We start from the raw sequence: 21483 nt of genomic DNA, 5'->3' as shown, positions 1-21483 counted from the left end.
AAAACAGGACATTAAATCCCCGGCCAAAGTCCGGCTACTTAAGACAACTTGCGATTTAAAGGAAATTTTTGTATTTTTTTCTGCGAAGTGTTGGTAAAGGAAATTTGTTCCCAACATTCGTAGGATTTGGTTCACCTTCGAAGATACATATACATGATTCGTCACCTGTGACGATCTTATAAACGTCTTTTGAACCACCCGGGGTCAAACTTTTTCTAGTTTTCTTTATTTTGATTTATTTTCACTGTAAACTACATACGTCGAAAAGTATTGTGTAGGATTTTGCAAAAAAAAATTCAATCTTTCCAATGACATGATATGGTCAACAAGTAAGAGAGGGCTATAGTCGGACGGGGCCGACTGTGACACCCTACACCACTTCCTCTGGAAACTGTTTTCCACGGAATTTATTTTATATGATTGCGTCACGTTATGTTATTGATGTAATTAATATACATACATTTTTTAATCATTATTATTGATATAATTTGCTTCAAGCAGAGGTCAAGAGTTTGTTTTCAAGTTTCGTGTTCGTAATTTGTCGGAAAATTCCCCCAGAATAATTTAAAATTTGGTCCGAAAATTAAATTTGGATATTTTTTCCACAACGGTTTAAATTGTCAATTACAACCCTAAGTACTATCCGACTATTTTCCAAAATTATTGACATTTTTCTTGAAAAAATCTCTTCGTGCAAAAATTTGTTTCTATTAAAATATAACTGGAATCCCTGTATATATTAGGTTTAGCTTGCAATTTAACATGGTGATCAGATAATATTTAGCGTGTGAAATGGAACAAAACTTTTGTGAGAAAATTGGTAAACATTTCTGTATAATGACTATATCTTTATTCCTGGGAGATATATTCCAACCCCGTAAGTTATATTTAGAAGAGGAACTCTTGACCTTTCCATTGATATCAATTATGCTTATGTACATACGTGGTCAGATAACATACCACGTACATCAGCATAATTGGCATCAATGGAAAGGTCAAGAGTTCCTCTTCTAAATATAACTTACGGGGGTGGAACACATCTTCCAGGAATAAAGATTATAGTCATCATACAAAAATGTTTGCAAACAAAAGTTTTGTTCCATTTCACACGCTAAATATTATCTGATCACCATGTTAAATTGCAAGCTTCTTCTTTGACGTAAATACAAACCTTTCTTAAAATTTCACGTCGATCAGACCATCAAATTTTGTTCTGGTCCATTTCAACCCTAAATATTTCACGATCACCACCAAAAACTAATCGTTTCTATTCTGTCGTGATCCCGACCTCCATACAAAATTTCCATAATTGACGATTGGTCCATAATTACGGCCTGGAGTTTGATTCAAATTTTTAGGCCTGGAGTTTGATTACAATTTTTAATGGACGGACGGGCACACATCTCCAACAGGCAAACTATTATACGTTCCACATTGAGGTGTAGGGTATAAATTATAATTGTTCCATGAACATCCAGGTAGAGGCAAGGTAGAATTCTCTCATATCAATGAGTGCACCGACTTATATTAGCTCAATGACATTCAATATCCTCTTTCTATGAACGTTTTCGGGAAATATATCTCCTGTTTGCGGCTAGAGAATGGTAAGTCCCGGTGCACACTAGAGTAAATTTCATTAAAAAATTTCATGAAATGGTGTTCTTCGGCCGAATTCCCCATTACAGCAATTTCATGATTTTACTCTACTATGGAACTCGATCTAGAGACACATAATTTCATGTTAAAATTTCAGTGAAATTATTCTAGTGTGGCCCGGGACTAATAGATAATAGTAGTATTGATAAACTTGTCTGTTTTGAATCAGGAGACGAGATATTTTAATTTTAGTTTTGACTAAATTCAATCTCACAGCCCTGGCTCCCCAGCTGACACTAGTGAAAGCTTTGTGTCCACTTGGGATGCAATTTTACCAATATTGTTTCTTGGTATACCTATGTTCCCCTCGTATTTATACCCTACACCACACAGTGGTAAGGGGTATTATGTCTTTGTGCATTTGTATGTAACATACAAAAGGAAACGTAATAGACCCACAGTGCCTTTTGGGGATATACATATAATAACTTTCTGAGTCGATTTATGCGTGTCCGTCCGTCTGTCTGTCTGTCCGTCTGTCCATGTATTTTTGTTCGCAACATACAAGTCGCATTTTTTGTCCGATTCAGCTGAAAATTGGGGACTACAACTTTTTTAGCCATAGGAAGAACGCTATTGCTTTTGGTGAAAATCGGTTCAGATTTGGATATAGCTCCCATATATATTTTCGCCCGATTTCACGTATTTGCTGCACCAAACACGCTACATACGTCCAATTTTGATGAAACATTGAATGTGTGACTGAATTTTGTCTACAAATAAGTGTGCAAAATTATATTAAAAACGGTCCGGATTTGGATGTCCGATTTCGATGAAATTTGGAATGTGTGACTGAATTCAGTCTAGAAATAAATGAGCCAAATTATATCGAAATCGGTTCAGATTTGGATATAGCTCCCATATATATGTTCGCCCGATTTCATGTATTTGCTGCACCAAACACGCTATATACGTCCGATTTTGATGAAATTTGGAATGTTTGACTGAATTCAGTCTAGAAATAAGTGTGCCAAATTGGCCGATTTCGTGTATTTTCTGCTCCAAACACGATATATACAGTGTTGCGCATATCAAAAGCAACAAATCCAGGATTTTGCATTATTTCAATTTTTAGATCGGTTACAATTTTTTAAAATGTAATATTTTGTGCCCAGTTGTTCTTTGTTATGTACAGAATGCTTTCAATAAGTTGTTTCTGTACTTTGTAGTTGAATGGGATAACAAGAACAACAATATTGACTGATCCCCGAGAATGGGAAATGCAAAACAAAAGCAACAATAGAATATTATAAACATTTTATTGTAGTCGGTGTTAATTAACTGTACTTTTGACTTAAATTTGTCTTTTGGAGCATGGCTGTGTAATTTTAAAAAGAATTTGCATTTGTTATCCTAACAGGGTTGCCACTTTATACAACTTTCCCATGGTATGGGGAAATATCAAAATACCCTCAAATTAAAAATTTTTCCCTCATATAAAAATTAAAATTTTAAAATGTTCATTCAGAAAGTGGATTCAAATCAACCATTCTTATGTTTGCCGTGTAATAAAAACGTTAAACAACCGCATATTGGTAAACACAATACGTCCTGTTGTAAACCCCTTGAGGCCACCGGCACATTTTGGCAAAAAAGTTAAGGAAACTTCAAAAATAATGCGAATAGGAACTTCCAAGAATTAGTTGGGGCTCTTATTTCCGATATATGGGCCAGAGTAATTCGCAGAAGAAGTTTTCAAAACAATTTGAAGAGTTATACACTGGCCAAGAAACTATTGTCATACCCAAAAGGAAGACAATTTGGGAAACACTGGTAGAAAATGCAATATTTTATATGGTTTAAACGACACAATATGATTTTTTTATTTAATTTTTAATAAATTATACTTTAATATAAGATTTAATAACAAAAAATATATAAAACTTGAATTATTTAGACATATTATGATATTTTACCCATTGTTGGTTGAAACAATGGGTTCTTGACCGTTGTGTAGTTTGAGTTGGGGGCTGTGTAGCTTTTCAAATCGTTTCAAAAACTTCTTTTGCGAAGTACTCTGGGCCATATATCGGAAATAAGAGTCCCAACTAATTCTTTAAAGTTCCTATTCGCATTATTTTTGAAGTTTGTCCGACGTTTTTAGCCACAATGTGCCGATGGATGTATTGTGTTTACCAATATACGGTTGTTTAACGTTTTTATTACACGGCAAACATAAGAATGGTTGATTTTAATCCACTTTCTGAATGAACATTTTAAAACTTTAATTTTTATATGAGGGAAAATGTTTTAATTTGAGGGTATTTTGAGATTTCCCCACACCCTGGGAAAAGTGGTAGATAGTGGCAACCCCGTTAGGATAACAAATGCAAATTCTTTCTAAAATTACACAGCCATGTTCCAAAAGACAAATTCAAGTCAAAAGTACAGTTAATTAACACCGACTACAATAAAATTTTTATAATATTCTATTGTTGCTTTTGTTTTGCATTTCCCATTCTCGAGGATCAGTCAATATTGTTGTTGTTGTTATTACATCCAACTACAAAGTACAGAAACAACTTGTTGAAAGCCTTCTGTACATAACAAAGAACAACTGGGCACAAAATATTACATCTTAAAAAATTGTAACCGATCCAAAAATTTAAATAATGCAAAATCCTGGATTTGTTGCTTTTGATATGCGCAACACTGTAAGTCCGATTTCAATGATATTTGGAATGTGTGACTGAATTCGGTCTGGAAATAAATGTGCTAAATTATATCAAAATCGGTTAAGATCTGGATATAGCTCCGATTTATATTTTTCATATTCTCAGTGGTGTAGGGTATCATATAGACGGCCCCGTCCGACTTTGATCCTTTCCTTACTGGTTTTAATCTACATTATCGTAACATGAAAAAAAATATAGACAAGATCGCAAAAGTGTTATTTGACTACCTAGTGGAACATATGTCCCCACATCTTGTAGACAAAAGTATTTCTTAGAAACTTTTGTTTTGTGTTCTCGTGAAGACAATGCTGTTTGTTAATGACGATGATTTGTTTTGGCAAATATTCTCAATTATCGATTTTACTTCCTTTAATAATTAAACAAAACGACAAATACGAAAAAGAAGAATAACAACAGAAAATAAAACAAACAATGCAATATTTAAAAAAATTCAATTTGTTATAAATTGACGACTGTTGTGAATATGAGACAGATACAATCCTCCATTGCCTGTCCATCGAACCAATCAAATCTACTCAAAAAGGAGCAAACACAAAAAAGAAAACAACACAAAATTCTCCTACAAAAGAGATGATATTGATGATGATGAGAATACAAATTGAAATTAAAAAACAAAATGATACAAATACAACAACACACTCTTTCGAACGCCCAAAAGACATCACAATAATTTGGCAGATACAACACCAGCCAGCCGCGACCAGCCATAGTCATAATCATCATCATAGCCATCCACCATACATACAATTGTCGTTCACCAGAGTCGTCAGTCGTCCAAAGAGTCATATGAAAACACTTTTAATACAAATAAACATAGAGAAGAAAACGAAAGAAATAATAATAACAAATGCGACGGTGACGATGACAACAACTACGTCGGGATGGTGGCAGAGGCAGCAATAAAAACAAATTTAAATGACAAAAGGAGGAACATAAACGACTGCCGGCGACGGGCGACGACAAGCGTAGGGAGAAATAAGAAATGCGCAGACAACTTTATATTCAAACGCGATTGTTTAAGTAGACACAAACAGAGGCGAAAAGCGAAAAATAATAAAAACAACACAAAAACAAGTCATTGAGAGATCACGCGAAGTAAGAGATACTGTGTGACAAGTACCACATTGATGAAGACTAGTTATATATGACTATGCATCGGCAAATATCCAGATTAATGCCGTCATTATTGGGTCCTATAGTAATGTTTACCCTGCTGGGACCAGCTATAATGACTGATAAGCATGATGACTTACTATTTGAGTATCCGGTTTTGGCCGAGTATCCGTAACATCATTTCAAAAGTACATCAAAAATGTTTATGTCGGACAACATATTAAATTAGATCCAGTTTCAAGATGGACCATGTCCCGTTACCTCCGCAAAATTAAAATAGCGAAAAACTTTGAAATACTTCCTAAAATAACGGCTCCGAAATGCCCAAATATTAATGATCACTCCTACATACCCCTCTCTCACTAAAGTTTTTAGTAGTATTAGCGGACTTTGTATTCTAGACATTGATCAGGTTCAAATATGAACTATATCGGTCCACTGTTCGGTTGCCTTACATACGAAATTTCAAAATTTTCTCTTAAGTGCAATTAAAGGTTGTTTGAGGATGTTATTTTTTTCAAATTTTCATGTTCCTGTTTACAGCTATATGAGGTTGTCGTGGTCAAGTCCATGCTTCCCGAAATAATGGTGACCAAGTAAACGGGCTGGTGGGTGCGATAACTATCGAAAGGAGTGACTGCCATTGGTCCAATCTTTGCACATTGCAATGTTTCAAATGTTTCCCTCAAACTTAAATCAAGCTCAGTATCCTCCGGTTCCTTCCTCACAAAAGTCGCTTAAGTACAGTTTAAGAGTTGTTCAAGGATTAGTTTGAAATTGACATAATGACTCAAAAGCTCTCAAAAATCCTACGGTGACCAACTAAAATACCTGGTTGGTAGATCCTGTTTTAAGATGGACTATGTCGGTCGATACCTTCAGGTCCTTCCTCTACAGAAGTTCAACACTTTTCCGCTTTAATTTTGTTTAAGACCATGAACGGAAATTCCCCTTGAATTTTTTCACTTTTTCCCTTAAGTTGCAACGGTGGAAAGACAAAACTCACGGGGAAATTTCATTCATAATAACCCCCATAATCGCGGACAGTGATGGTGGTCGTGACAATATGTTTTTTTAGGGAAACCAATCTTCCTGATATATGAGCTCCGAAATGTCCCAATATTTAGAACCACTTATAGGTGTATACATCGCACTAACTAACGTTTTTTAAATGTTTTTTGAACCTTTATTGAATCTTCCAAAAACCCGCCCTATACAGAAAGAATTATGCTATTTTTGGCGCATGTTGTGTTGATTGATTATACAGTGGAATAAGTAGACCCACTGTTATGATACAAACGCCTAAAAATGTACGCTGGAAACATCCAAAACTTCTTTTCAATCTCACGGTAACGGGTTAATTGTACCGGATTGAACCGAAACCAAAAGTCAACCCAACATCAAACCTATGCTGCTACAACAACAGCAAAACGTATTTTGCCACCCACGAAAATGTTTTTTCTTTCCATGGAGTAATTTTAGTTTGTATGGGACCGGAGATGAAATTTTCGAAATCGCTCTAATCGATGACAACATTTTCCGTTTATATGTTGTGGCAAAAAAAAAACGAATCCTACAAAAATTTGTGAAATCGGGTACATTGAGCCCCAAATATCAAAATCTAAGCCGATTTTCTCAATTTTTTGTAGGATTACTTTTTAACCACATTTAAAATGTTGAGTTTAGGGGTTTTAGATCAAATGGCAAAAAATTAGTGTGTGAGTGAGTGAACATTTCCAAAAAAAAGTAGCTTTTTGCGACAGTTTTATGGATAACAACACTACCTTCTTGTGAACTTCTCCAAAGAAAATTTCTTTTATGTTCTGTACTGGGGCGGCACAAAACTTCTCAATCACTATGCCAAACACAACCTCCCTCTCATATGATGATGTTCATATTTTATATCAATATTTACATTTGAGTCATAATAAATTCCACCAAACTATGTTATCTACAGCGGGCAAGTGTGTGTGTGAAGCTATGAAAGTGTACCACTACCTAACTCTTTACATCTGGCCCTGTTGCTTTAACAATATCACATGAATAACAACAAAGTCATCTTGCAATTATGGTTATGAAAAGATTTTACGTAGAGGGGAGGGGGTTATAATTTGCAAGAGCTAAACATATGTGGGGTGTAAAGGGAGAATGGGGAGAGGGATATCTTTGAAGATGTGTTTGATAATATATAAAGGGAGAATGTGTAGGGGCCACCTAGGGGCACCAAAACTTCCCGCTCGGCCAACAGAATTTGAACATTTTGGAAGAAAGTGAAATCCCTAAGGAATAAGTTTAGCATTTGGGCCGACAACAGATTTCAAAAGAGATGTCCAATGCACATCAAACATCTAAATGTACAAGGGTTTTTATAGGTGCCCCTACAAATGGGAGGGGGTGCTGAAGAAGTAAAGTGGAATGGAAAGTGCAAAAGTAGCGAAAAAATGTTTTACTACTGCCAACCGCAATTGAACTATTATTGATTATGTTCCGATGATGATTATTATTATATATAAGAATGCGCATTGTTTTAGTAAGTGCACAACACTAATTATTTACTTGAAAACTAAGCTTAAAGTTTTTGCAAAATGCGCTCATATGATGTCATTGGAGAGTGTCAATATTTCTGTTCAATGCATTTAACTTTTAGACGATCTAAACAAGGAAAACATGTGTGTGTTAATAAAACAGGAGCTGGTTGCTTCCAATGGTGAATTAACATAAAGGAGTATTATATCATCACAGACATATACCCGCCTGGTTCTTCTGTACTACTCGAACTGAAACCATGTTTATAATTTAATATGTATGACTCTCTCATTGTTCACATATAATTTACCCAGCTCTACGTGGTAGATGTTAAAAAGATCGCACCATAATGCTATCTACTTGTCCAAAACTTCTTTCAATACGGAATCGTTCTGAGAGGCTTTCTGTTTTAACTGCAAATTGTTAATCAAGTTTCCGCCATCTGTGATATTCCAACTGAAACCATGTTTGTTTATAATTTAATACGTATAACTCTCTCATTGTTCACATATAATTTACCCAGCTCTACGTGGTAGATGTTAAAAAGATCGCACTATAATGCTGTCTACTTGTCCAAAACTTCTTTAAATACGGAATCGTTCGGAGAGGCTTTCTGTTTTAACTGCAAATTGTCTATCACGTTTCCGCCATCTCGCATAACCATGATTTAGAACAAATTTGATTGTGCTGCAGTTCCCTTTATAAATGCACAAATGTTTCAAAAACTCCATCCAAGTAGTGTTCTTGCAATACGAGGGCGGTTCGGAAACTTTTTAGCCTATCAATGAAAGAGAATAGTTAGTTTTTAAAAAATATTTTTATTTTTCAATATAATCTCCTGAAACTTCAATACACTTAGTCCAACTATTTTCTAGCAATTCTATCCCTTGATTAAAATAGTTTTCCTCAAGGTCTTCAAAATAGTGGTTTACAACTGTAATTCCATCTTCATTTGAGGTAAAACGCTTGCCAGCAAGGATTTTTTTAGATTTGGGAACAAGTAAAAGTCTCTGGGAGCTAAATCAGGAGAATAAGGTGGGTGGTCAAGCAACTCGTACTTTAATTCGTTGATTTTAGCCATTGTTAAAACACTCTTGTGCGCTGGTGCGTTGTCTTGATGAAAAATTATTTTTTTTTGTGTTGCAAGCCAAGACGTTTTTCTCGAATTTGTACATTTAATTGATCCAAAAGGTTGCAATAGTACTCTGAATTTATTGTTGTACCCTTTTGCAGATAGTCAATCAATAAAATACCTTTGAAGTCCCAAGAAACCGTTGCCACAACCTTACCAGCCGATTGAATTGTTTTTGCCTTCTTTGGGGCACTTCCTCCAGCTTCAGTCCATTGTTTGGATTGTTCTTTTGTCTCTGGAGTATAGTGGTGGATCCATGTCTCATCAACAGTTATGAAACTACGCTTAAAATCCATTTTATTTCGCTTAAAACGATCCAAACAAGCTTGAGAAATGTTCATTCTTATGCGTTTTTGGCTGTTAACAAATGCGGCACCCATCTTGCAGAAAGCTTTTTCATCTGTAGTTCTTCATGCTAAATTGAATGGACTCGATCATTTGAGATGCCCATGATATTAGCAATTTCACGCACTTTTATTCGTCGATCATTTAATATCATATCATTAGACAGCGGAATCCTATGCAAATGCATATATGGTTAGGATGGTCGTAGAGAAAATCTGATTAGACAGAAACTCGTGTTATTACAAAATAAAACGAATTAGGCCCTGAAATTTTTGCATATTTTGCATATTCTGCATATCGTGAATATTTTGACATATTTGTACATATCTGCATAAAATTAGCATATGCAAAACCATATGCAAAAATATATTCAGGGATTTGTGGTCTAAATATCCCACCGCAATGGCTGAAATTTGGCATGAAGTCTTCGATAGGGGTATGCAACTTTACAACTGAAATCTGTCCGCATAGGTCCACGTCTTCATATAGCCCCCATAGAACGGTACCTACCGATATTCGGTATTTTGAAAGTTGTAGCCTCAATATCCCACCGAAATTACGGAATATTGGTATTTAGTCTTCGTTGGGGGTATAAAACACTCCACCTGAAATTTGACGGCATAGGTCCACGTCTTCATATAGCCCCCATAGAATGGGACCTCCCGATTTTCGGTATTTTGAAGGTTGTGGCCTCAATATCCCACCGAAATGACTGAAATTTGGTATTTAGTTTTCGTTGGGGGTATTAAACTTCCCAACTGCAATTTGTCGGTATAGGTCCACGTCTTCATATAGCCCCCATAGAACGGTACCTCCGGATTTCTGGTATTTTGAAGGTTGTGCCCTCAATATCCCTCCGAAATGGCTGAAATTTGGTGTTAAGTCTTCCTTGTGGGTATAAAATATTCCACCTGAAATTTCTCGATATAGGTCCACGTCTTCATATAGCCCCCATAGAATGGTACCTCCTGACTGAAATTTGGCATTTTGTCTTCGCTGTGGGTATAAAACTTTCCACCTGAAATTTGTCGGTATAGATCGACGTCTTCATATAGCCCACAAAGAACGGTACCTCCGGTTTTCTGGTATTTTGAAGGTTGTGCCCTCAATATCCCTCCGAAATGGCTGAAATTTGGTATTAAGTCTTCGTTGAGGATATAAAACTTTCCACCTGAAATTTGTCGGTATAGGTCCACGTCTTCATATAGCCCCCATAGAGCGGTATCTCCCGATTTTCGGTATTTTGAAGGTTGTGGCTGTGGTTATACATTTCTCTATTTTATTGACTTGTCTGAAGAGAATTTTAAACAGAAAAATTGTACACACAAACATTTTTGTACCTATTATTGACATATTTGTTGCATAAGAAAATATGTAAAATGCCTAAATTTTGCATATGCAAAAATTTATGCATTTTGCATAATTTTGCATATGTCATATGTTTCGATTGCAATGTAATCAGAAGCCAAAAATATGCCCAGTCTCAAAATTTGACATGAATCGGACCAAAAATAGGGGTTGCATAAAATTCCGCTGTCTACATATCATGCACTTTGGCTACAATTTCTGTTGTTGTTGCTGTTTTTGGACGTCCACGATGTGGTTCATCTTCAATGCTCAATGTACGACCACGTTTAAATTCAGCAACCCAATTTTTTACTGTTGCATATGAAGGACCACTTTCACCTAACACATTCACCATATCATTATGAATTTCTTGTCCCGATAAACCTTTTTATGTAAATATTTAATGACAGCACGCATTTCTAATTTTTCCATTGTAAAAAAATTGCGGATGCATCTTTTTTGAACACCTGTTTCTATATGAAGGAGTTGCCAGATCGAAACAAAATTTAACATGTGTTCATAACAGAGATGGAAGTTTCCAAAACACTTAACTTTTTTCTGTTTATACCGCGCTTTTTGTGCTAGGCTAAGAAGTTTCCGAACTGCCCTCGTATATGAAGAATTGCGGAATAATTAGGCCCACTGTTTATGATACCTAATTAGAGAACTACCCATAGGAAATTTAAATCCACTATTCCTGTTAAAGTTTTTACCCTCATCATTTATGCAAATGAAGAGTGCAAGATAACCCTCGAACGGATCAACCCAAACTTAAACCAAGTTTGAAGGTGGGCTATATCGGTCAACTCTCGAACGGATAAACAACCCCTTTTACGTTGGTTCAATATTATTCGGGGGCAAGACCATACTTCAAAAAGTACTAAGTAACTCTTTCGGAAACACCTCAAATGGCTCGAAAACATGAAAATTTACGAATTATTTATCCCATTTTGCCGAAACTTTGCACATCGTGAAATTTCTTCCAAATACATCGAGGATCGTTTTGAAATTTTTACGGCAGTCCCAGCAGCTTTTATTACGACAATAATATTTTTATGGGGGGTTAGTCCAGACTGACTAAAGCAGTAAAAACCCTAGGGCCATGAACTATTGCTCATAGTCCTCGATTATGTGCAATATTTGCACATCGTAATCGTTCTTCAAAAATTACGTTAAATTCGAAGATGGAACCTCTCCCCAAAAATTAAAACATTTAGTCTTAAGACCAGGTTGAGAACTTGAGATGAGAACGCGGATAAATTTAAAATGTTTTTTTTTTTTCGAATAGTTCTCACAATACTTATTACAACAAAAATGTTTTGGAAAAAGGGTATATATCTGTCGACAAAGCTGACTTTTACTTAACTTGTTTTGTACATTCATAGGCTGTATGATTATGTTTCGTTGATGCATCCCATCAAAAATTCGGATCCGTTAGTCATTACGTAACCCATTATAAAGTAATTTAAACAAACTTCTTTTCGCATTACAAGTAATCTGAAAAGTAATGGGTTACTTTCTAAAAAATTTACAAGGCAAACCTACTTACTTTACTCTTCACTAAGTAATGAGGACGGTGGCACAGTGTGTGTGTGTCCGATTATAAATCCTAGGGTTGTGTGTTCAACGCTCACCGTCGGCACGCGAGTTTTTTTAATTAAAAAATAACAGTTCGTGGTGCACATGTGCACTGCACATTTAAGTTCTTAAGCAACCCTTAATATGTGCGTGGCACAGTGTGTAGAGCCTTTAGCTAGAAATCAGAGGGTTCGTGGGTTCAATTCGGGCAGACAGCGAAATAAAATAAAGTAAGAAGTGTGATGAATTTAAAAACAAATTCTCTACATCAACTGTTCTAAAAATAGAATTTTTTTCACCTTACTTTTCAACTTCTAGTGGCCAAAGAATAACTAGTTATTCTAGTGGTCATAAAATAACTAGAAACTGAGTGCGACATGCCCTTGTAAAAATAATGGGGAAGAAAGGGGGTTTGTGAGTAGTTACGGCTGCCAAAAATCCCTTACAAAACCCATGATTTTGGGAGGACTTTTTTTGCTGGGATATATTAACACCAAGACATCAGTTAGAATTGACAGGTGCGTGAAGTTTGACAGAACGAAAAAAATGTCATATTATATATTGGAAAGCATCTTCTTTGGAGTTGGTATCTATAAAATTTAGAGGAGACCCTCTTAACAAATGTTTAAGTCATTCATCACTTTTGTTGCAATCCTAACCCTGGTTTTCTTCATAATTGGTACTAAGCTGAATATGCTTTAAACGTCTCCCCTCCTTTAATGGTTTGGCAAAATTTATGACGACATTAGTGGCGTGTTTAAAAATACTGAGAAATACTAACTGCTGATATATTATTGCATGAAATCAGCAGCAAAGTTATTAATTTGTCATTTGTCTCACTTCAACTGCCAATTTGCTGCTTGCTGCTCTAAAGTCTAACGCAAAGGTTTCGTCTTCTTCTTCATTGTTGTTGTTTTTGTTTGGTATTCCTCATAGCTATTTATAGAATTATTACAAAAAGTAAGAAGTGATTTTGAAGTCGTATTTTATTATCGTTTCCTCACCTCTTATTGTGTGGATATATGAAATTAAATTCCCCTTTCAATTCATACAGAGTTCTTGCTTTTTGCATTTTTTTTACTATTTATATTTTGATAAGATTATTGTATGTATGTACGAGTATTTATAAATTTTACCCAATTACAGTTTTTTTGTTTCTTTTGATAAGAAAGGGGGCAACATTTGCTTTCAGTTCATTTCATACTTGGAAACTGTAAAAATATGGACTTTAAAAATTAGGCTACCATTCAGTGGTTTGTTTGTTTGTTGCTACTCTGCTTGTTGTTTCTTGATTTTCTTTATTCTTGTTTTTATATTTTCATTTTGTTTTGGCAAAAAAATATTCCTCTATTTCTCCTTACACCCCATGGAATTCTATTATATATCTTCATGTTTTTTTTATTTTCTGTTGCTGTAGTTCGTCATTGTTTGCTACTTTAGCAGACAGCAGCACAACATGACAGAGGCGCATATACATACCTAGAATATAACCAGCATTGACTCTCTGTCATGGCTGGTTGTGTGGTTATTGTTGGGTGCTGCTGCCGCTGGTGGCTGGCTGTCGTCGTTGACTTCGACCAAAACAACAGTGACGATGATTAATAATTATGGTATTTCCTCTTTTAATTGGCCATTATTCCAGAAATATACCATGGGCAGAGAAAGTGGTGGCGTAGGCTAGGGAGGCAGACAAATTATTGAAGCTTGGGCTCTACAAATTGCTGTAGAGTAGTTTTTATTTAATTATTTTCATATACCTATTGTTGTTATTTATTTTGTTTTTGTTGTGTTCTATATACTGTTTACACGTCACATACACCACAAAGTAACAATTTGTTGTTAATCTTCAGTTTTGTTGTTATTGTTGTTGCCCCTTATCTGCTGTTCATTGGTTCTCAGTCCATTGGCTGGTTTTCATATTATCAAACAAAAAAAATGAAGAAATCAATTAATAAAACAAAAGCCTTTTTATTCCTCTAGCCTAGATTGATATGACCACCATCACCACCAATAACAAGATTTACACAGATAGCCAATTGTATTTGGATTTAATCCAATCGATTTGCAACTTGAACATGTAAAATCATATAATTGATTCAAAGTTTTCTTTTTTTGTAGTGGTTGGTTCGTGTATTTGACTATTTTATAAATTCTTATTATTTATTTATTTATTTATTTTTATCTACGTTTTATTAATTTGTTTATTGCTTTTCAATAATTTCCAGGTTGAATTGGCCTTATGGGATACAGCTGGACAAGAAGATTATGACAGACTTCGCCCACTCAGTTATCCAGACACAGATGTTATATTAATGTGTTTCTCAGTGGATTCACCAGATTCATTAGAGAATATTCCTGAAAAATGGACCCCAGAGGTAAGAATTGCTATAAATAAACAATAAATAGAAAGAAGTAGACTGATGGTGGTGGACATTCAAATGTATATGAGTTCTTAGACAAAATTATTATAATTGATTAGCAGTCAAAATTGCTATTGATAGGATCTCTATAGGGACCGTGGTGCAGTGGCAAGCTAACTTGCCATTTACCATGAATTCTCGAGTTAGACAAAATCTCATTTTCAAAACAATTCCACGGAGGCCGGTTCTATGCACCGTATTGACTGGGAGCGACAATGTATGGGAGTAGCGGTTGAATGTGAAACTGCAGAGGTAGAGATGCTTGTATGCACTGCCGCTTACTTGAATAGAACCCCCTACAAAATTTTTTCAACCTCCAGTTTTTTTTTTTCGTTTTATAGTACGTTTATATATAATCGGATTTAACAAACCCACTGGGTTTCAAATGTCAACTCCTTTACGTATACGTTAAATAAATCCTCATTAAGAAGTTTAACCCTGCAAAAGGCTATAATATAAACATGGTCTTATGCATGATATGAAGTGTTTAAGGTTTATTATATTTTCTTTCATGTGTTTGGAGTAAACTTAGTCATTCATTCGTATTAAAATCCAATTTATGTACGAATTAGACATCGAAAGCAAAATAAAGTCAAAAATTTAAGTAAAAAATTTGGCTCATTAGGCTTTAAAACTTGGGTATACAGAAAGATTGTATTATAATATTGATGCATAGTCACTCACTCTATATTAAAAACAGACATTTCCAATAGCTAGAAACATTTTCGAAAGTCCGGAGTGGAAATTTCATCATGATTTTATAAACTTTTTTACAATTCGAGTCGTCAAAACTTAAATTTTTCAGAAGAAATGCTGATATCCTGAGGGCAATATTACACAGTGGTAAATATTCTCTAAAATGTATGGGAGTGACTTATGCGTAAAATATACGACTCTAGGGGACAGTATGCTTCCAAAAATAAACTTGTTGAAAGTAAAAGGCAAGCCTTGTTAGGCATTTCACTTGATTATAACAAGAATCCTTGCCAAAGCAGGATATACAGCTTTATCCTTAAGCAGGAGGGATATACTTTTACTGAATATTACTGAAAGTACTTTGTTTTCAATATAGAGCGACTATGCATCAATATTCTAATACAGTCTTTCTGTATACCCAAGTTTTAAAGAGGGGTTCTATTCAAATGAGCCAAATTTTTTACTTTATTTTGGATTGAATACGGATGAATGACTAAGTTTACTCCAAACTCATGCAACAAAACTTAAACACTTCATATCATGCATAAAACGGAAAAAATGGAGGTTGAAAATAATGTTGTAGGGGGTTCTATTCAAGTGAGCGGCAGTGTAGGTACGCACTGAAGAAAGACGATCATACGAGGATAAGAGGAGATTGCCACAGCTCGACAAAAATAACCATTGTGGCAGCCGGACTGATAAATGACGTGTCCTGGCAACCCCTATTTTGCTTTCTGATCATCTTCATCACCTCCTCTACGTCGGAGTCTGTAGGTGGCACCAGCCTGCAGCCCCCCAGAGCTCACCAGCGCCTTTAGTCGTCTTGATGAGGAAGTCCTTCGATTCCTCATTCTGACAATAGAGGACTTTGATGCCCCTGTGGACGATTGCCCTGCCAAGACCGGTCTTCCTGGCGTCTACCTCGTCAGACGTGATGGTCTTCCTAAGAAGACGTTCCACCGCGAGACAGTGCGTATCGCTGATCCTCCCATCCAGATCAGCTCTATCGATGATCGCCACCCGGAGATCATCCGGAGCGACCGTCACCTCGGAGCCCGCTGACGCCGATGACCGTTCAACAGAAGGTTGAGAAGGTTTCAGCCCTTGGTCGGCTTTGTCGGCCTTCCCCGGTTCAGCCTTCTCTACCTTCTTTTGACCGGTCACCTTTGCGAAGGACTCCACATGGTTGTTCGACCGATGTTCCACCACCCTCTTAGCAATAGGATGCGGATCTTTGGAGGACCTAACCCTCTTAACGCATTCCTGCGCAGATGTCCTCGAAGATCCGCCCTGTTTTGAGGTCGATGAGCCATCCCTCGAACCAGTCACATGGCTCTTCGACGTGCCAGTCCTGTTCCACGCTCCATCCTTCTTGCCTCCAGAAGAGTGAGATCCATCAGTTGCAGACGATTTTGCAATGGTCTGTTGACCCGTCCTTTGCACAATCGTCGCCCCTGATCGCTCTCCACCCTTCTTTTCCCCTACTGGTCCGGCAGCAGCCACCGACGAAGCAGTCGAGATAGGCGGTGCCTTTAGCGGCTGCTTAGCTTGAGGCTGCGTCCTTTCCTGCGCCAGCTTCGAAACGACAGGATTAGGGACCGATGAGGTCGAGCTGCCTGGTCCTACCGCAGTCGTCCGCAAAGGACTCGAGCAATTCGACACCATCGGTTTTGTTGTTTTCCCTGTGGAAGATGTTCTTGTCACAGCCGCTGAGCTGGAAACAGCATCCTTCACAGGGGTCGGAATTCGGTCGATTGGAAGGAAGAGTTTCTCAATGTGAGGATATTTCCGTTCGAAACGCCTCACAAATTGAATCTTCAATCCAATCTCCCTAAATTCGCCTGAGTTACCTCAGTTGGGTCTCTGCCAATAAATTTCGTGCAGTAAAACACGGCTCTCCGGTAGTTGTACTTGTCCTTCCTTTGCCTGGCCCTTTTTGACTTGGTTGAGGGGGACATGGGGGAGGCCGTCGTCGTTTCCTCCACCATAACATCTTCCACCAAAGCATCTTGCCTACATAAGGAAGGTTTGTCGGAACCGACCGACACTTCATCCCCTGAGGGAGCAGGATCCCCGACCGCAAGGTTTGAGCTCTCCAAGGCACATGAGAGAACTTCTTTGGACGATTGAGATGGGATAATTGTGATATCCATCTCATCGTCCTCCCAGCTCTCCCAGTCCCATGGAGGGGGCTCTCCTCTCCTCTCGGAGGGTCTCACTATCCCTCAGGAGATGAGGGTTAATGCTCTGCTGGTTAATGGCGTCACTAACTACGTCGAGTGTCTTTTGTCGTTCCCGCCCAAGGATTGGTCGTACTAGCACGAGGTGCATCATTGTCCATGTTCATTGCAGTGGAATGATGTTAGGTTGGACATCTGTTTAGAGTAGCATGAACAATGGTATTGAGAATACTACTGTAACCGGACCCTAATGTTGGTTTTGGACTTTGTTACATCTGTTTATGCGTTCTCTGTTAATGTTCTGTTAATGCGTTCTCTTGTTTACCTTGGAAGAAGCCGCTCAGTATCCGAAATTGCTTGAAGATGTTGGTTTGGGACTTTGTTGCATCTGTAGAAATTTATGGCTTCGGAGACCGCTGTTGATGGAATGACGTCTTAGATGTCCCCACAATAGCACCTGAAGTCCTTACGGATGCGTCTAGGTGGTGGATTTTTCATGGTTAGGATGACACGACTGCCGTCATCGTCTCTCTTAAAAGACCGAACCGCCGTACTTTTTTGAACCATGGAAAAGGTGATTGGTAAGGATTCAGAGAATTCACATATCACCGCTATCCATTACCTAAGATCTTCTGGTTACTGATTTTGGATCATTTTTCGGATCACTGCCGTTCAAATAGCCGAAATTAGACCAAATTTGCCAGAAGAGACCACGTGACTAGCATGTTAGGGAACTTACTGTTTAAGTGGATAGGCCACCTGAAGCAATGCAGCATTAAAACAGGATTAGTTGTGGCCAACGGTTAAATCACACTCGAATCCGAGAAAGAAGAATGGTAGAACTTTCAACGGCGTGACAGATCCCAAGAGATGTGCTTGTTATTTTAACCGGGGGCAAAGAGGAGTGTGTTACCCCATACAGAAACCCTCTAAGCCGAGGTGGTAACACCACAATTTACGATAAGCGCGAAATTATCTAAAAATTTGCATGCACACGGAATCTCAATGGCGACAATGGTTATGCAACTTTATCGTTAGTCACCTCTATTGTACCAGATGGCTGGAAAGTTGACAAAGTGATCTGTCTCCCTACTGATTCCAGACAAGGCAAACCAATTTCCCAGCAAAGGCAAAGCCCATTTTCTCCTGCCCGCCAGTAGCGAAAATTCTTAGGCAATACTCCTCTCCATGATGAGAAAGCTGTTGCCTAGTTGACCAATATAAGTATGGATTCCAGAAAATGTTTAGTATCACAACAACATTACGCGCCCTATACAAACATATCAGTCAAGGACTGAACCAAAACAGACCATGCGACCGAACAGTCGTGGTGGCTTTTGACCCATCGATACAGTCAACTATACCAAGCTGTTCGATGACATAGCGAAGACTTCCGTCCAGCTGTGTTTGGAACGTTGTGGATAATCAAACATAGGTGTGGATCCAAGTCATTTTTGGAATAATTCAAAGCTCCATATAGTGCAACAGAGCGTGATGTATACGAATACGAAATACGAAAATATCCGCCGCTAAATCTACGGCCACACTGTTCTCTACCTGGACAGCAGAAATAAGGTTCCCTCTCAACACACTGATCGATGGTGTCCTGATTCCGACCACTAACCAAAAAATTGTGTGTAACATTCGATAGAATGTTTAAGCCGTGCACACAAGCAACCTCTATTTGCGACAAGATAAGAAGTAGGAATAAGTAATCGGACGGTCTGTGGTAAGCTATGCGGCGCCAATGTGGTATACAAATGTTAGCGCTACACAGTGTAAAAATATTCAAACTTGCCAGAGCAGGGGCTCCTCACAACAGTGGACCATCTTTATCTTATATTAGATATTACCGGCGTATCAGCCCGGCAAGACATTGTTGTCACAATCTAATGGAGAGGATTCGCCTATCCAGGAGATATCTTAATGATCTAGAGAGCAAGATGTCCACAAGGTACAAACGTGAAGATTTATTCCGATCCGCAGCCACTGTAAAAGTACAGTGTGAGTGTCGTACTCCAGGACTAGCTCGATGCAACCGCCTCAATTCTTATTGGGCTCGCTTTGGTAGCACCATACTCAAATCATGCCCTGGATGTGGATGGGAGCGCACAATACGCTGTATTTACTTTGTATTTAACTGCCCAGCTAAACCCACTCACCTGATAGATATATGACCTTTATGAGTTATATGTATATAGAGATAATATATAGAGATGTTGTATAGATAGAGAGCATTGTCACAATCTAATGGAGAGGATTCGCCCATCCAGGAGATATCCTAACGATCTATAGAGCAAGAGGTCCACAAGGTACAAACGTGAAGATTGTTTAAGGTAAGCTAGCCACGGCAAAGGTACAGTGCGAATGTCGTACTCCAAGACTAGCACGATGCAACCGCCTCAATTCGTATTGGGCCCGCTTTGGTAGCACGATACTCAAATCATGCCCTGGGTGTGGATTGGGAGCGCACGACACGCTGTATTTTTTTTTTAACTGCCCAGCTAAACCCATTCACCTGATAGATAAAAGACCTTTATGAGTTATATGTATAAAGAGAGATAATATATAGAGATCTTCTATAGATAGACAGCATTACACTACACTACTACAGATACCTATAAGACAGTAGATACCTATAAGACATTCTATAGATTATTATTAATCACATTATTTTATTTCTATTGCAGGTCAAGCATTTTTGTCCAAATGTGCCCATTATTTTGGTGGGTAACAAAAAAGATTTGAGAAACGATCCCAATACAATTCGGGTATGTATTTAAAAATTATATTTTAAAATAGCAAAGCGGTTTTGATTAACAAATAAACTTTCTCTCTCTCTCCCCACCTTTCAGGATCTTGCAAAAATGAAGCAAGAACCAGTTAAGCCACAAGAAGGTCGTGCTATGGCTGAAAAAATCAATGCCTTTGCCTATTTAGAATGTTCGGCCAAGTCCAAGGAAGGTGTTAGAGAAGTTTTTGAAACCGCCACTAAAGCTGCATTGCAAGTTAAAAAGAGGAAGAGGACCAAATGTAATTTGCTCTAAAAAGAGTTCTACTTCATTACAACAAAACAACAACTACAGCAACAACAACCATACTTTTTTAATTAAACAAAATCAACAACAACAAGAACATACAATTTTACTTCTACAAAAACAACAACAATAAAAATACACACAAAACTACAAGAAAAGTAACAAAAAAACAGCACATTTTTACTTCAAAACCCCTGATGGGATGGATAAAAAAAAGAAAGAGAAGAAGAAGAAAAAGTAAACTTGATTGAAAAGAAAAAAAACTAAAACAAATCACAAGGTTTTTTATACGTTCCACCTCCACCACAACCTCACTCACAACAGCCACAACAACAATCGCAATTCGCTAAAAAGGAGAAGTAAACTTTTTTCTTTCTGTCTTTAATCAAAAACAACAAATCACACAATCCAACAACAACAACAACTAAGTAGAGGAAGAAGATGAAAAAGAAACAAAAAAGTGTTAATTTTTTGTTTTTCTTTTTTTTTTATTACGTTAATGTTTTCGTAAATAATTTATATATGTAATTTTTTGAAATTTACATTTTATATATACAAAAAAAATCTAGTTTATGTGGTTTATTAATCTTTTTGCTTTTATTTAAAAACACACACAAAAACATAAATTTACTATTTTTAAGTTAAAACCAACAAAAAATGGGGTTCTTTTTTTTCTATTCAAAAATTTAGAATTTTACAACAACATCAACAATACCATACATTTTAATTTGAAAAGTGAACCAAAAAAAAACAAAA

General features: G+C 37.1%; 1 protein-coding gene across 2 annotated transcripts in view; it reads left to right on the top strand.

Annotated features, from left to right (window-relative positions):
* The window catches only part of Rho1 (ras-like GTP-binding protein Rho1), a 33539-nt gene extending 12056 nt beyond the window's left edge, over positions 1-21483 (top strand). For both annotated transcript variants that reach the window (XM_073992371.1, XM_073992370.1), the window contains 3 exons: positions 14619-14768; positions 20380-20460; positions 20545-21483. In XM_073992371.1, the coding sequence (XP_073848472.1) occupies positions 14619-14768; positions 20380-20460; positions 20545-20736 (423 nt within the window). In that variant the 3' untranslated portion in view covers positions 20737-21483. The remainder of the gene's footprint in view (positions 1-14618; positions 14769-20379; positions 20461-20544) is intronic.

The sequence above is a fragment of the Musca autumnalis genome, unplaced genomic scaffold, assembly GCF_047663935.1.
Source record: "Musca autumnalis isolate F117 unplaced genomic scaffold, ASM4766393v1 scaffold_5, whole genome shotgun sequence".
Classification (NCBI taxonomy): domain Eukaryota; kingdom Metazoa; phylum Arthropoda; class Insecta; order Diptera; family Muscidae; genus Musca; species Musca autumnalis.
Note: the sequence above shows the minus strand (reverse complement) of the source record. Positions and strands in the feature narration are given on the sequence as shown.